This window comes from Castor canadensis, chromosome 1, assembly GCF_047511655.1.
Source record: "Castor canadensis chromosome 1, mCasCan1.hap1v2, whole genome shotgun sequence".
Taxonomy (NCBI): domain Eukaryota; kingdom Metazoa; phylum Chordata; class Mammalia; order Rodentia; family Castoridae; genus Castor; species Castor canadensis.
Genome location: NC_133386.1, coordinates 159,101,301 through 159,119,738, shown reverse-complemented (window position 1 = coordinate 159,119,738; position 18,438 = coordinate 159,101,301). Strand labels below are relative to the sequence as shown.

Sequence of the window (18,438 nt, the reverse complement as noted above, 5' to 3'; positions counted from 1 at the left end):
CACACACACACACACACACACACACACACACACACACACATCTTCCAGTCAGGAAGAGTTGACATTTATAGTCTCAGCAGCCCAGCTTTCCTTTTATGGTAACATGGTTTGTTTTTCTTTTTCTAAAGAAAGCCATGGATTTATTATGCTCAGCTCCTTACTAAATGAGTTGAAGGGAGATTTATAAAGCAAATAAACAGAAAGATTTATGGTTTCTTTCTCAGAGCAGCTAAAAATTATGGAAATACTCATTGACCTTTCAAGAGAAGAACTTGGTTCAGTCAACCAGAAACTAAGTGCACCTAAGAGGTTTCCAATTAATCCTTTAATTTAAATCCTTTCTCTTTCTCCAGTAAATATGCTGGGGCTGGGGAGAGGACTGCGGAATCCCATTCATTCCTTTTAACACATAACTACCTGTGGCCATTACAAACATCATTTACCATCACACTAAGCACTGAGTATCAATAATGTCAATAATAATTAGAAAATGAGAAAATTGAAGGATTAGAAAGAGAAGCGAAACAGAGCTAGTAGCTAAACAGGAGTAGCTGATTTTACAGGATAATCTAGGAAGAAAGAAAAAAACCTGAGGCAGAGGAGCCATGTGTTTTGAAAAAGGGGAGGAAGGGGATGAGAGTTGGAATTAGACAGGGCCAGGTCAGTATTCTGGAATGTTCTACCATGAAGTTCTCCAGAGGAGAAAGATTGGGAAGGAAATCAAGGAAACACACCTAAATTTATGGAGGACTTATTCCTTATCCATACTGACCAAAGACTGTAGAATAAGAATTGCCCCAACTGTTTTCTATCAAAGGTTATCAAATTATAGTGACTTGGGACCCACAACAAGAAGAATAAGTGAAAACAGATTTAAAAAATTGTCCCGTATAACTCTTTAATACTTTGCACTCCATTTTTATTTTGTTTTGTTTTTCATGGAGACAAATACAGTCTGGGATTAGAATTGCAGGCATACCAATTATTGACAGTATAACCTTGGGCAAATCATTAATCCTCTCAGAGGTTGGGTTTTATAGGGATAACAGTACCAGCTAGCTTGTGTAATTGGGAGAATTAAGTGAAATAGGAATATAAAATGCTTATCACAGTGACTAGCATTGAACAAATGATAAGGAAATATTTGTTGTCAGCGGCAGCATTGTTGTCATCTGTCACATACAGGGCTGAATTACATCTGGAGAAATAACATGGGTTGGTGCAGAAACAGTTGGGTTTGATATAAAAAGTTGAATTCTGGACTCAAGAATTCTGAATCCAGGGATACAAATCCCTGGATTTGTATATATTCCTAGAGACTAAAATAGTATAAAACACATTAAGAACCATTTTTCCAAGTATATTCCACAGAATTTAAGTTTCATCAAATGATAATAGATTTCATATGTGAATTAAGATGATCCTAAGTACAAATCATCTAGATAGTTGATAGGCTAAATACAATTTCCTATGAGCTTTTCAAAACCATTTATGTAATTTTGATATTTAGTATATAACATGTTCCAAATACATTTGAACAAGGAATTACTTTCCCTCCAGTCTCAAGCAAGTGGGAAAAAAATTAAGAAATTTAAGTAAACACAGCTGAAACACTTGAGTAACCCCTCTGGATTTCCAACAAGTGGCATGCAATACTCAGAGACCAGTGGAAAACCACAAGCCCAAAGCTAGGTTGGGATGTATCTACCAAATGCTCCAATTTTCATTTGTTGCCAGTTGCAATCTGGTGGTACTTTGTCCATATCCCACATATTGTTGCCATTCATTGTCTCTAATAAAATTTCTTATGAATTATGTTCAAAAGTGAAAGTGAAAAATTATATGCATCATATGTAATACATATGACCTGAGATTACATATTATATAATGTCCATGGTCAAGAGAAATCTATTCCTAGAACTATACCGAAACAAATCATACACTAAGCAGTACACTTCAACTGCCTTCTCAGGAAAACCAAGCTACTCCCATTTGACTGGGAAGAAGGGTGGTAATAAACTTAGGTGTGCTCCAGAACACTGAAAGAAATCCCCTGACTTTATTACCTCTTGAAAAGCTCCCTATGGAGTAACAGTGACTAAGTATCTACTACAAATGAGTTGTAATTCATCAAAGTGAATTTAGAAATAAAATATACTTTTTGGAAGTGGACTGAGACTATGTACTAAAACTACTTACCTTTTAAAAATGTAAACATTTCAAACTTTCCATTAAACAGATTACTTTTCAATACCTATACCCCATACCAATAGAATTACTGAAGCCTCATGTCAGAGAAATCACTTTTTCTGATACTCATGTGAGTAGCCCACAAAGGAAGAGCTAACTAAAGATTCTTGAGGCCCCCAAGAATTACTATTCATCACAGCTTGTCTGCAACTGAAAAAGGATGCTTTGTTTATCCTGCACACCAAAAATTGCTAAGCTGCTGAGTCAGAAACACAAATATACATGCAGAGAAATACTATTTCTGAGTAAGGAATTTGCCAAAGTCTAGGACTGGAGAAAATGGACATCTAGCCCAATGTATCCTGGCAAACAAAAAATATGTAATAGGAATCAACTAGAGTTACTCTTCCTCTGGATCATTCTATATCTGGAAATTATTTCTGGTGTCAGAGGAACTGAAATTAAATCCTGGCTCTTTCATATATTATATGTGTGACATTGAGCCTTGATTTCTTTATTGACCAATTAAGATTAAATAATGTAACAAGTATAAAGACCTGTTTGGTACATGGCTTGGCACAAATGTTAGTTTTCTTTTTCCATCCAGAAAAACTTACCAAGTACCTGGAGTGCTCCACAGTGTTCACGGTACAACAAATACTGAGCACCTAATCTGTTCCAAGTACTGTACAAGGTACTAGAGATAAAATGATAAACAAAGTAGACAACAATCCCAGCTTTCATGAATAGTCTAGTGCTTACAAAGGGAATGTTCATTTCACTCTTTCCTCCTAAACATAAATAAATAAACTTAATACCATGTCAGTTAATGCAAAACGTAAATTTGCAGAATGCTGGAAGCATCAACATGTGAACTTTAATCAACATGACAACCCAAGTTCCTTCAGCTGGGCTCAGAAAAGTTTCCGTTAGAGTTTTGAGGAGCCAGATGGAATAACAAAAGACAAAATTCTGCCATTCAGCAGCAGCAGGAAAAGTGATAAAGATCCAGAAATAGTCAAGAAATCCCCAAATCTCTATAGCAGCTCTTTCAAAGCTGTTAGCTAGCTCTAGATTTTCTGGAAATTCTTTCAGTACCAAAAGGAGGAGGATAAGCCTCTGGTAAAGATGTATAAGTCATAATTGGAACACATTTTAAGGTGAACTTTTCCATCTTAAAATTGGGGAAAAATTAACAAGGTTTTTCTCTGATTTGCTTAACATGCCAGTGACAAGAATCCATAAAGCACTGTGATTCTTCATGAAATCATACCTTCATTTATTTACCAGTTAATTCAGAAAGTATTTTTTGAGTAGCTACTATACTCCAGACCCTGGGTGGGGTGTTGGTGATACAAAGATGTATCAAAAACAGCCCTGGCCTTTCAAGAGCTCTGAAACTAGAAAATATGTAGAAAAATAATAAAGATCCTGTGTGGTAGGCATAAGGGCTATCAGAGCCCAAAGGAAGGAGCCACAAGTCCGCTCGCAGAGTTTGAGGAGAGTATAGATGAAAAGCCAGAGAATTAACTCTAAATTCGCTTTTTGTACAACATCCAATCTACCTCATATCAAATCAATCATCCAATCCTCTTGATTTCACCTCCTGCCTGCCACCATAACTTGCCTCCGTCATTGCAACAGGCTGACAGCTGGTGTTCCTAACTTGCTGGTGTAGCCAGAATAATTTTTCCAAAATACAAATCAAATCTTATCACCTCTTTTAAACACCCTCAGCAACTTTCCGTTGCCTTTAGAGTAGACTTCAAATTTCCCAACTCTCACAAGGCCTCCCTGCCTGTCTCCCTCTGCTCTCCCTACTCTTCATCTCCCCCACTAGGTTCCCACACACTAAAAATGCTCCTTTGCTCTTTTGCACCTGCAGGTTTTCAGATATGCTGTTCCCAATGTTTCCATCCCTCTCTTCTTGGCCTCCCTCCAGTTTCTCACTCCATCTCATCCTATGGTCTCAGCTCGAATCTCGTGGGCATCTCACACTTCTCCATCAATCATTCAGCATCCTTTGTAGTCATTGTAGTCCTGGTCTTACAAGAATTCCATTTTATGATGTCATTCCTGCAAACTCCAAGAATTCGCCTTCCCATTCCTCACTACCCTGCCACAAATCCTCAACCGTATATTTTAGGGTCTTGTTACATCCAATTAAGTATGCATTATATTCAAACTTAGGTAACATTCATTAAATTCCTATTTTGTGCTAGATTTTGTTCTAGATCTTTTGACTTGTATTAATTCTTATAGAAATCCTTTCTTATATTTTGGCAGTGTTGGGGGTTGAATTCAAGGCCTTGTGCTTGCTAGGCAGATGCTCTACCACTTGAGTGATGCCCTCAGCTCTTTATTCCTTTAGATAGGGTCTCTCATTTTTACTCAGGCCAGACTCAGACTGAGATCCTCCTACCCATCCCTTCCACATAGCTGAGATTATAGAAATGACCACCACGCTTCACTTGTTAGTTGACAGGGGGTCTCACTAACTTTTTTGCCCAGGGTGGCCTTCAACCATGATCTTCCCTAATTCTGTCTCCCAAGTAGCTGGGATTCAGCCTTGTGCTACCATGCCCAGTCATAGAAATTCTTTCAAGAGACTCCTAAGCTAAGTAATATTAGCACAGTAATTTTACAAATGAGAAAAGTGGAGAGATGAAGTTCCAGTTTAAGTTTACAAATGATAAAACTGGAACTACTAACTCAGATAATCCAAATCAAAATCTGTTATTTCCACTAGACTCTGCCATTCTTCTTTAATGGTTTTGTGTGTACCACTCTTGTTTACCAGGGAAAGTTTCTCCAAGGAGCCAAATTCACAGCAGGCACTAACATATCAGGTACAATATGTTAGCTTGTTCTAGCTAGAACAAAATAGGAACCTGATGAGTTCAATTCTTCTCCTTTCTGTCTAGATATCCGGGTAGCCAAAAGGTATTTACATTCCAGGAAACAAAAAAGCTTAAAGTTATTAAATATCCATTTTCACTTAAACATCTGAAACTTCTACTTGTCCCTGGGAAGTAAACAAGAAACTTTTATCTTTTTTTCTCCTCTTCCTTCTTTTTGCTACTTTAAATGCTGAGTACTATAAGTGATTCAATATATGCATAATGACTTTCAAGGAGTTATCCTAAAGTCCTACAGTAAAGCAAAGGATGTCTTTATGCAATTTCTTTAGGTAACAACATTCATTGAAAAATAATGAAAAGTCATCTTTATAGGCATGGCTTCTGAGTACAATCCAGTCCTAAGCAGAACAAGATAGATTCACTGGGGAAAAGGCCAGACATGGAAACTCTTAACAAAGCAACCACAATCAGGATGTAGCATGACTGCAAGGGTTTGGGGAGAGGCACCACACAAGCCAGGGAAGCTCCTTCCGATGAGGAGTATCCTTGAGATACGTTTTCTCTTTCTCAGCCACTCTGGCCAAGCCTAAGAATTCATGATGACACTAAATATTTCAGCAGTGTTGTCTAATCAGGCTTTCTCCTCCTGCATCTCTCCAGTCAGTGCTATCTTCATTTGACTGTAAACATGATTTTCCTGACATATCAATCAAATAAGTCCTCCCTACTTCAGACACTTGCCTGGATACTCTGGACTACAGCAATGTCTTGGATGGTGTTTTATCATACATCCTTATGGGATAAAAAGTTTGAGCATGCAGCTCCTATATGTAAATACATATAATAAAGTATGTGTGTGCTATTACACAAATATATAATGCACATTATAAAATTTATACCAAAATTACAACTAAGAGATGAGATGTAAATAAGCAGAAATGAAAGTTTCAATGTTTTTTCCATACTTCAGTGGATCCAATTTTGCACCCAATGGGATGACTATACACTGCATGTACACATGTGGTCCTACAGGAGCAGGATAATCGTTGCATCCTTACAGTGCTCTCCACCATCTGACCACTTGCCGTATCTCTATTCTCACCTCTTATCCAACTCCTTTTGTTCTAAACTTTTTGCTTTATGCTTTTGTATATGCACCCTGCTAATAAGAATGCCCTTTCCTCATAGCTCCTCTTGTAGACCACTTCATTAAGGAGTCAGCTCCTCAGCCATGCTACTCACAGGGCAGGCTGTGGACTCCCATTCAGAATGCACTAGTTAAGTTCTAGGATGGAAGAAATACCACTGCATTTTCATTATCTGATTACAAGGTTCTTTCCTCTTTAGACCGTGAGGTCCTTGAGCATAGTATCTACAGTTTAATCATCTTTGGATTCCCAGATGTCAACACTAGGTGACTAATTAATGTTTACTGAAAGAATAAGACAAGACTCTGGGCCTATTTATGTCCTTGGTAGGATTTCCATGTAGAAACTTGAAGACTTAGTGCTGCACAATTTCAGCAGGTGTCACTTGTCTAGTTCACCACATGAATGGAACTCCCGGAGTTGTGCAACACAGAAGCCCCACTTCTAGAAATCCCAGCATGCCTCAGCACAAAACACTGGCTTAATATATATATTAGCAGATATATATCTGTACCTAAAGTATGTGTAGATAGGTAGAGAACTAGACCATGTAGATAGAGAGCTAGAAGTCCTAAGTTCTAGTCTAGGCACTACCAATGATTAAAATAATATTTGTTGTTATTATAATGCTAATATAACTATGTTGTTATTATATAATTACAATGTTATTATAATAACATAACTATAATCATGAATGATATAACAGTATACAGCTATGCTGCTTGAGCCTTTGCAAAATCTCTCCCAGATAGTCAATGTAGTATTTCACCTTTACTACCAATTAGTAAAGTAGGCCTTTACTTAGGCCTTGTTTAAAAGTCCTATTATCACTTCAAGAAAATTGAGACAGAGAAGAATTGGGTGACTTTCTAAGGTCACCCAGCTGGTAACTGGCAGAGCCAGGATCAATAAGATCTCTTTATCCCCTAGTTCAATCTTCTTCTACTACATCACTGCCCTTAGAGTGGTCAAGAAAATAAATAGAGCTAGAGAAAATACTAGAAAGCAGGAATATTTGAGGATAGCTGACCACCAAGGCAAACTGCAAGGAAGGAATGACTTGCTTGGTCCCCTTGCCTAAGAAAGAGTTCTCTTTTCTATACACACATTAATTTATTTTTTAACTTTATTTTGCTATGCTGTTTGAAATTCAACCATTTGGGAATTTTCTTAATTGACAGCATCTTCTTTTAAAATACACTTGTCTCTGGTAATGTTAGGTGGATATCAATCATTTACAAATGTGTGTAAGTTTATTGAATGAATTGTTTTCTTCAAGGGATGATGCTCAGAACTATAGCACAAGAGAGAAAAAAAAGGCAGGGTGGTGGGGAGAAGAAATGGGCCACACTCTCACACATGAGACATATCAGGGATTGAACAAACATAGTAGAGATAAGACAGGGATTGTCATTGAGGAGCCTGGAGATCATGCCAATGGTAAAGTGGAAAGTTTAAAATGGTAAATTAAATCCTATCTAGTCCCTAAAGTGAGCAAGTTTCAATACAAACAGCTGAAGCCAGTGCCCCATTTAGTGGGACCAGGAAATAAAAAGTAAAAGGCTTAAAACTAATGAAGGAAATTTTTTCATTTTGCATTAAAAAAAGCTGGCAAGATAAGAAAACTATTCATCAAAACAGATTCTTTTTCTTCCTGGATGCACAGCTGGAGAACATTTACAAGCCTCCCTCAATGTCAGGTATGGCCAGTAACTAAGTTCTAGCCAGTGAAATGTAATAAGCATGCCAACACATAAAAATCTCCCACTGATAACCTTCCATTTGCTCTCCCTTTTCCAAGGTGACCTTGGGAAGACCCATATTGCACATGGTAAGAACACAAGACAGAGGAAGCCAGAGTCACTGAATTACATCTCTGAAGGAAACCACTTGTTAACTAGGAATATCCATGTGAAAGACTATGTGAATAGAAACAAAAGCTTTTTTTTAAGTCCCAAATAATTTAATTTTTTCTATAAGCAGCTGACCAAAACAGTTTTTGGAAAAACGATTTACTTATCAAAATTAAGGGAGAGATACTCAGTTGCCATGAGGTAAAGGAAATCCTGTAGCAAATAAAGGCAGTGAAGTCTGTACAGAATAAACTTAATGGGCAGCATTTTAATATTACATGGACTGAGTATTAGCAAAACTCAGCAGAAGCAGCTCCAGGGCTACAGGCTCTGCATTTATAAAGTAGCTCTTGAGCAGCACTAAGGACAAATTTGACAAGAAAGCAGTGTCACAGAGAGAGGCATGAATAAACTTGGAAATGACTCTTCTCCTTTCCCTTCCCTTTTCTTTTTTTTCTTTCTTCTTTTCCTTTCTTCCTCCCTCCCTCTCTTCTTTCCTTTCTTCCTTCTTTCCTTCTTTCTTCCTTCCTTTCTTCTATATTCTTTTCAACAAGTACATTCCTGTGTCTATAATTCACCTTCTACTATTCTAGATGCTGAAGATATAGTGAATAAAATAAAATTGTTGCCCTCATGCAGTTTATATTCTAAAAGAGCAAGCCAAACAATAAATCTTTAAATGAAAAAACAACAGAATTTTAGGTAATGAGTGTTAAGAAGAAAATAAAACACAAAAATTAAAATGTAATAGAGAGTAGCAGAGGATAGTAGCAGAGCTAATTTAGCCTGGATGATTAGGAAAGACCTTTTCTAAGAAGATGACATTTGAACTGCTCCTTGAATGATAACTAGAAAGCAGATTTGCAAAGACTTAGGAGAAGGGCACCTGAGGCTGAGGAAAGAATTATTGTCCAGATCCATTGTAAAGACACAAAGCATTCCACTGTGGTGAGAGAAAAGTGAAGCAGAAACAGTGACACAAGACAAATACAGAGACATAAAGGTTCCAGCTCACACAGAGCCTTATACAGTACCGAGTTTGAATATTATTCTGAGAAGCATGGGAGCCATGAGATAATTTAAAAGAAAGAAGTGGCACTGTCTGACTTATGCTTTAAAAGCTCACTTTGATGGGTGTTTGAAGAAGAGACTAAGGAAGGCAAAAGTGCACTTTACTATTGTGATCACTAGCCAAGAGATAAAGGAGGCTCAGACTATGGTGGAAGCAATGAAGATAGCACAGAACAGGTGTTTGTTACTCATTTTGGAGGTAAAAACTAACAGGACTTCCTGATATAGCAGATATTGGTGGTAAGAAAAAGAGGGGGAATCAAGGAGTGATTTCTACATTTTATGATCTGAACAACTAGGTGGATGGATGAGCCATTAGCTGGGGTTGGAGGAAAAGTGCATGGCCCTGGATCCTGGATTCTTAGAACCCTGGAACTTAGAGGAGCTTTGTAATCTAATTGTTCAGCTATTATTATGATGATGAGTCAACTGCACTCCTATGAACCACCTTGGCCACCTAATCAAAACTCTTAGCATTTCATCACAAAGACATGAAAATTCTAAATGATATCTTACAAATGAACTTTTGAAGCATGTTTTTTTTTTTTTAAAGTGCTAATTTAACTTCCAGTCCTGACATTGGTTTGATGGGAGCTACTTCATGAACACAAAATTTAACAATGAACCCCTTAGTCTAATCCAAGTGAAATAAGCAGGATTTTGATTTGGTTGTTATTTTTCTTTTGTTACAATTCAAAGAAGAAAGTTGTCAGGGCAGGAAGTTCAGATAAGGAGAATAGAAATGGGTGCTTTTGCAATGAAGCAGAAGCAGACAAAAGACTGGCCCAGGAAGGAACCCCACTTACACCAGATGTTGGGAGGATGACAAAGCAAAGACTCGAGATCTCTGTATCTCATAAGGGGAGTTGAGGCTTGACAAATACCTGGGTAACAGAAGACATCTCCAAGAACCATGCATTCACAATAGAAAAAGTAAAAGAGGATGCCACAAGGTGTTCTTACCTCAAGCATTCTGAATCCCTGCAATAAATAAATGGACACAGGAGCTGAGAGTTCAGGTTTTGCTGAAAATGAATAATTAAAAGAGGCTTTTGATCCCTGTCCTATTCAAGGCAGAACTTCAAGAGTTTGAAGCCCAGATTTGAGCATAAATTGGGCTATGTGACCATGACGCTCATGTATTTTGTAAAATGTAAAACACTTAAATGTAAAAAAGAAATCTCAAATACAAAGAGTTACCTGGTTAATTCTTGGATAATTAGAAGTGTAATTAAGCACACTGACCTGTTTTCTCCATGAATTTTCTTAATCAGGAATTTAGAGTCTGGTTTCTGTGGAAGTACACTCATGGTAGCTCTGCATCCAGTAAATCTCCACCTTGCTACCATTCTATGGGCTACTTCCTATTTGAACTCTGGTTTCTCTGCCACTTTCCCAGCCTCCTACCAGTCAAAGGGTCAGGCCCTTCCTCATCACCACCAATCCTGTGAAAGAACTTATAAATCACTTTGCTAATTACTTGCTGTGCTTCAGACAGCTCACCAGTTTAGTTACATGGAATTATTAAATTTGTACAATACAGATAATTTTTTCAAAATATTTTCTTGAATAAAGCTCCACTTGTGTTTTACTGAGGAAGGAGTAAGTTCATTTTTATAAACTATAATGCTTGTTGACCCACTGCCAACAACAGAACCCTGGCAGAACCTGGTCCTTCCATCTAAAACCATTCTCCCCTGCTACCTGTCAGATCTTCCAAAAAGTGTAGATGTAGACACTCTACTTCCTCAAAGAAATGACCTCAAAGAGTATATGCTTCTTCAAATCCAAGAAAGGATGTCAAAAATATTAATATTTATTATACTTATAATAATTATGATAATGATAACTTGTAATCTATTAAATGTTTAGTGAATACTACTACGCAATTTGCTAAATTGTATACATGCATTGTCTCATTATCATGTTAATTGGAAAATTCAATTTACATGTTGGATTTGGCATAACAAAACACTGATTTACAACTGTGGTCTGCAAAACAAAACAAAAAAAAAATCTATTGCTTAGCTGCAGGGCCAGACCAGGCTATTAATGATTCAAACAAATTATGCTTTTTCCTGGTCACTCAGTAATAGCTGTATTAAAAATTGCTTTCACTTATGAGCATTGGTCTCCTGGTTCCCATAAGTTTTAGATCAATTAATTCAGATGGGTGTATCAGTAACCTTAGCACAGTTATGGAAAGGTAACAGATAGCTGCCCCCATGCACACCAAAACCTAAAAATTTCAATGATACATGTGACTGACTACTTCTCACTTGTCTCACTTGTCCATCACCTGTCTGTTGTCATCTGCCTCATGTCATCTTCATTCTGGAACCCTAGCTAAAGGAGAAGCCCTTATCTGAAAAACTGCCAGTTTTTGTGTCAGAGGGTAAAGAAAATGAGGTGGACTCCTCTGAAATGAAACAATCACACTGACATATATTTCTTTGGCCAAGTTGGATGTCAGAATGATGAGTAGAGGAGGTAGCAACTATTTGAACAGTAATATAACTCTGAAACAGTGTAAATGGTGGGAGGGTTGGCAGCAGCATAAGTTAAGAGTACAAAAAGCCCTGGAGTAGAAATGAGTTGAATTTTACCTTTACTGAATTTCTCTGAGGCTTAGTGTCTGCACTTATAAAATGGAGTTGATGGGTTGATGGTGGCCAAGACTGCCACTTTCCTCAAACATTTATTGTAAGTCTCAAAAAGTGTAACAAATATAAAAGGAGTCTAGAAAACTCTGAGCACTCTGCAAATAAAAGGTCTGATCATTTAATGATAATTGAACTATTTTCCATACCTGGCAGATTGCAGGAGGCATATCACATTATACTATTCTTTTAAACAACTTTTTACTACAAGAAGTATATGAGACACTATCTATATAGACTCCAAATTCAAAGAATAAGAGCATCAGTAAGAACTCTCTTGCTATAGTTTCCTTGGACACTACTTCTAATTTAAACTTTGTAACAGAAACTATTTAGGACCAATTTGAAAATGTTATCACAAAGAGAAAAATCTTCAGCCCACTAGACTCATAAAACACTATAGTCCAACTCAAGCAGTTTTCAGAATGGGGAATGTGCCTGCTTGAGCCACACTAGACAAAATGAAACAGCCTCCTGTTAATTCAACAACTATGAATTGTATCATAGCTGACAAAAGGTCTTATTATCTTCTATTGATTGGCTAGTAGTTCTGATATCTTCTCTACGGCAGTTTCTACAGCAATCTCTGCAGAGCAGGAGTCCTTAACACACTGTAGTTCTGCTACTGCCTAGGAAGTTAAAAAAGTTGAAAGCTTTTGTGCTTCTTTTTCCACCAAGAGCCTGAAAAGGTTTTCAAGACAACCTGGACAATGTGTGTAATATTTTGTTTTAATTTGCAAGCTAGACATGTGCATTGTGGCTTTTAATAATATGGGTCGTTTTCACTTCATTTGCTCAGAGTAAAAAAAATCTTGCCTGAAGTTCATAGTATCTAGTTCTTTCTATGTTAGAGTGAGCTAATGTGCCTAGTCTCAGTCTCTGGTACCTACCTCTAAATTTGTCTACCAGATCACCCTGGATTGCTGGCAAAATGACCAAGAATGAAATTTAATAAAAGAATAGGGTACACAGAGTTTTTGTCCTCCCCCAAACCATCCCCACACTTTTCTGTATCCTTACCCCTTATTTAGTTCAAAGGGCATCCATCATTTTGGCTTCAAGAAAGAAAAGTCATACTCCAAGAGATGAACACAATTAGCCCAAACTAGTGGCAGTCATTTCCTTCCCTTTTCACAAACACAGGCTAAGGTTATGGAGGTATAACCAAAGTCTGAAGAATAGGATAGGAAGTCTCCTGCATGTAGCAACAGGGATTGGGAGGTGCATTCTAGGAAGGAATTTCATGGAACATGAAAGGAACCTTACACAGAGAAGGCCTTCGGTTCCTGCCCCTTCCTTCCTTTCTTACTTCAGATGCTATAGAAGGACGCCATGACTGGAACTATGGCAGTGCCAGGCAATCACAGGGATATAAACCCAATGACCAAAATTCAATATGCTGAAGATGGCAGATGGCATGAGGAAAAGAATTTGTTCTAAATGTCGGTATTCACACTATTTGGCTCTTCGTGCCCAGCATGTGAGCCCTGCTTTACCCCCAAGCTCTTTTTTTCTATCTCCACTCTCTTTTCCTTAGGTGCTAAACTTCTCTTATGAACAAGTTCTCTGGTACTTGTTTGAAGTCTCCATGATAGCAAAGACTAAAGCCCAAGCACATCACCATCACCCAAAGTGACCACAATGCATGTGGCCCTGAGGCCAGGTTCATACACTGAGATAAGTGGGAACATGTCCAAGAAAACAGTGATTCAAACCTACAAAAGGTCTCAAGTAGAAAGGGCAGTTTTAATATCACAGTTGGCTTCTCTTGGAGTTGATTCTATGTAATAAAAAATGGTATCAAGCTGGAGGGAATCAGAGTCCCAAACAGCATTAGCACCAGCAATTTTCTCCCAAAATCTTTCAGGTCTCAATAGCTGAGGAGAGCTAGGAGTGGTAGGTGTAGTGAGTCCAGTGTTCATAGGATCAGGATACAATTTTTTTGATACCATTTCTGTAATTGTTCACGTCTATCCCCACATATCCATATATAGTAGAAAGTGAGAACGTTTTTAAGCCATTACCTGATTTTAGGACTTTTTAACAATGAATGGAGGGAAAAATGTTCACATCTGAAAATTTTAATTACTTTAAGTTTCTGATAGAAAATACATAAGGTAAAAAAATCTAAAGGGTAGATATTAATGTGAAGTATTAAAGTTGATAATCCTCTTCCCCCAAATTAACAAATCACTAAGATCACATTAAAGGGTAGATGAAAAGTTTCATAATCAAAGGAGCAGTTTTATTGTCCCAAGTGATGTGTCCTCATAAACAAGTTCAAATCTATATATATCAGGCAGAAAGGAAAAGAAGGTAATAAAGAAAAAGGAAAAATTCCATTAGTTAGAATATTGCTAATGAGAAGGAAGGCAGTAATCAAGAACATCCTCTAGAGGAAACAAAAAGGACAGAAGCTACCCACAAGAAACTAATCACTAGAAGTGATTAGTACATTTCTTTAAGGACTAAACAGCTCTTCAGGCCAGCCCAAGCAAAAATGTGGTCAGTAATACGGAAAGGAATTTACCCTTGCTGTCATTCTATCTATACCACCTTTGCCTTGAGAACACCTGATCCACTTGAAAACCAAATCACTTGCAGTAGAGAAGACAGATGTTGCAACATTCTTTCAAGCCAAGAAAACTTCCTAACATACCATGACGCAGTATTTTATTAGTAAAGATAAAAGAAATTATTGGAATGTCAGGAACCAGGACAAACAGAGAAACATCCCAAGCATCACTTTGCCTATTAGAACTTCTATATATAGGTAAGAAATGTTTGGACTCAGATATTATGACACCATACACATAGAATTGGATCAGAGCTAAACCCTACTTCTCTCACATGTTAAAGCAATAGGGGTGTACAGTGCTCACAACTAGAAGGGTGAAGTGCAAGTTTGGAAAAGGCTAAGGAGCTGTTCTGCCCGGTAAAGAGGAAATGTGGGACATTCTAAAGTCCACAACCCTATTATAATGGCATTGGCTCATGTGTCTAAGTAGAGTCCTGTCACTGTGATGATTAGCAAAGATTTAAAAAGTCTGACCGTGGCAAGCAAAAGAGATAATAGCCAGGTATAAACTAATGCCAAAGGGTCACTGGAAAAGAGAATCTACCATATCATACGTAGTTGAACTTAGAGATGACAATCTCCTCAGGCAATAAAAATAGAAAATGATGTGTTTATGGTTGTTCTGCTAATTGTAATATACAGTGAAGTACGGGATTTGACATGAACACGTTGCTTTGCCGTGTTTCATAAATTCCTTCAAAGTCTTGCTTTCTCATGTTGTTAAGCAGCCTGGATAAACCAAGAGAACGGTCTGCCATGTTTGTTGTTCTGTTTCTTATAGAAGCCAAGAACACGTTTCTCAGCTAAATTCTCACAAGTCACTTCATCGAAAACCCTACTTACCTTCACAGTAGGCAGAGTCTCCCTGGACAGAGATGTAACCATTCTTGCACTCACAAGTAGCTTTCGTATTCCAGTTTTTGCACTCTGAATTTTCACCACATTTAGGTGCTTCAGCACAAAAGTTGTGACCTAGAAGATTCAAATATAATTACATCAGGAAAGAAGGGTAAAATGGTTTTCCAAATAATAAAGTATGAAACACTTTTTATTATATGTCACTATGCAGGTAAACATAACTTGGCAAGGATGAGGTATGTACGGAGTTAGAGAATAGAAACAGGAAACTTTGTACCATGTCATGTTTAACAGATTTTTTTCCCCAATACTCAAAATTTCTAAGGTTGTTTATAACTGAAGGCTCTTACAGATAGGGATCCTGAGTGTTCTTCCTATTATTTCTTAAATTACTGCCTTTTAATAATAGATTTATTGCAAAATTCATGTAGAAAAGACTGTATAGAATAAAAATAATTCAGTGAAGCATCTCTCAGTGAATCTTTCTCCCAGCTACCACAGAAAACTATCCTGAATTTTGTGTTAATCACTCCTTTGTATATATAACTATCATGTGTAGGTGTTTATTCCTAAACAAATATTTAGTTTTACCTGTTTTAAATTCACATAAATGAAATCATACTGTACACATATTGTTGGTGCACTTTTTCCTATTCCGTCATGTTAATGCTTACAGCATTCATTTGCCAATGCTATATAATGCTCCACAGTAAAAATATTCCCTAATTTATTTTATACACTTTATTACAAATTAAGTTTTGAGTTATTTGCCGATTTCAAATTCTAGACAAGGCATTAGAAGCATTATTAAATGTGCTTGCTGGAACATGTTTTTTCACCACAAATTTGACATTTTTTTTTTGCTCAACATTCCTTCCTGAATCCCTTCTACTACTTTCGGAATACTTAACTTTTCTTCTTAAAGTATCCTTTAGAAGTTTCTTTACTGTTGACCTTAGATAGTGACTGTGTTCAATTTTAATATATCGAAATATTTCTATAAAACATCTTTATATGTGACAAATAGTTATATAAGGTATATAGTTTTTCTATCCCAATATTTTGAAAGTATCATTCCATTCCCATTTGCTTCTATTATTGTTCTTGAATAGTCTATTGTTAAGGTACTAGTCATTCCTTCCTATATGGGAACCCCTGTCTCTGTGAATTCTTTAAAGATCTGTTTGGTGGTAAGTTGGTTGGTTGGTTGTTTTGCTTTGTTTTATCTTGTACTCTTCAGTTTTACTCTTTGATTCCTAGGTGTGAATTTATCTTTTATTTAGGATTTCTTGATATTCCTGAGGACTGGGTATCTTTCATCACTTTGGAAAATCTCAAGTATTATCTGCAAACATTCTATCTTCACCATTTCTCACTAGTCTTTCTTTTCAGAATTCTAACTGGAAAAATGTTTTTCCTTCTTGAGCTCACCTTCATGTTACTTAGATTTGTTGTCATATAATACATTTTTTTTCTCTATGTACTGGATTCTCTGTGACTTCCTTCCCTATGTATCTCTCAATTTGTTAACTCACTCTTGAATTATATCACATTCTGTTTTAGTCGTTCATATAATTTTTAATTATATTTTATGTTTTTAGAATTCTGTTTGATTCTTTTTTTTACCTGCTTGGTCAATTTATCAGCCCCTCTTTGAGCACATGATAAAAGCGAGAGCACACAAGGGAGATATGAGGATAGGTAAGACACCTAAAAATTAGCTAGCATTTGTTGCCCTCAATGCAGAGAAACTAAAGCAGACACCTTAAAAGCAACTGAGGCCAATGGGAGAAGGGGACCAGGAACTAGAGAAAAGGTTAGATCAAAAGAATTAACCTAGAAGGTAACACACATGCACAGGAAAGTAATGTGAGTCAACTCCCTGTATAGCTATCCTTATCTCAACTAGCAAAAACCCTTGTTCCTTCCTATTATTGCTTATACTCTCTCTTCAACAAAATTAGAGATAAGGGCAAAATAGTTTTTGCCGGGTATGGAGGTTGTGGGGAGGAGACGGAGGGGGCGGAGTGGGTGGTAAGGGAGGGGGTGGGGGCAGGGGGGAGAAATGACCCAAGCCTTGTATGCACATATGAATAATAAAACAATAATTAAAAAATTTGTCAGCCCCTTATTCTTTCATTTTAATTCCATTATTTTGTTTCCTTTTTTTGTGTAGTACTGGGGTTTGAACTCTGAGCCTCATGCTTATAAGGCAGGCACTCCCACTGAATCTTTTATTTCTTTAAACACATTACCTATGCTTTGTTATACTGACAACTGCACTATGGTCAGTCTTTGAGCATATAATTTGTCAGTCTATTGTTTAGTCTGAGTATCATACATGATGGTTTATTACATTTTGAGTGATTATTTGTAGGGCTCATATTCTTTAGAATTTAATTTGTGGGAATGATTTGAGGTTTGGGGTTTTAAAATTGTATTTCTTTAGAAAGTGTTTGTATTTTCCTCTATAGTTGCCTGAAGGAATTATCAATACAACATCACTTTAAACTATACTTTTGCCTCGAGAATGAGAATTGAGCCACACAGGAATGATAATTCTAGCTCTCAGCCTTCAAGTATGCAAACTTTTCTCCTCTAGACCCTAATCTAGAGTCAAGAATGAAAAATAAAATTTCCTTTTTCGCAGTGGATTTTTCTTAATTCACCCATTAGGGGATTCACCTTCCAGGTTCTTATTTAAGCACCTCAAATTAGCCCCAGGGTCTCTCCTGTCTTTTTTCTTTCTTTTTTTTTTTTGGTGGCACTGAGATTTGAGCTCTCTCCTATCTTTTTTCACAGTATCCATTAGAAGCCAAATCCCAAACTACCAGAGTCTTGCACTCCAGGCAAATGCCAACTCCAGTGTATTTGCTTATTTCAATGGCATCACACTCTTTTCAGTTTCGCTGGTTTCTGGTTGGTGCCCTTTATGCTATGGCCAGCTCCCTACACAAAATTTTCAAAAGAAACTGTTTATACATTAGATAGCATTTGGAGTGAACTAGGGGGAATGGGTTACATAAACATTATAAAGTTCAAATATAATAAAGTATATGAGGGCTCTTTATCATCTTTAAATCAGTACATTTCAGTGAATAATAATCACTATAACACATCACATATTATGGTCTGAGGGAAAACACAGCACCTATAAATCAAGAGATCTAATGTATAATTCAGAGTCTGTAGTTAACAAACACTATAAATCACTCTGCC

At 36.9% G+C, this 18,438-nt stretch overlaps 1 protein-coding gene across 4 annotated transcripts in view; it reads right to left on the bottom strand.

Annotated features, from left to right (window-relative positions):
- Nell1 (neural EGFL like 1) overlaps window positions 1-18,438 on the bottom strand; it is an 828,356-nt gene that overhangs the window by 537,687 nt on the left and 272,231 nt on the right. For all 4 annotated transcript variants that reach the window (XM_074042879.1, XM_074042893.1, XM_074042884.1 and 1 more), the window contains exon 12: window positions 15,205-15,333. In XM_074042879.1, the coding sequence (XP_073898980.1) occupies window positions 15,205-15,333 (129 nt within the window). The remainder of the gene's footprint in view (window positions 1-15,204; window positions 15,334-18,438) is intronic.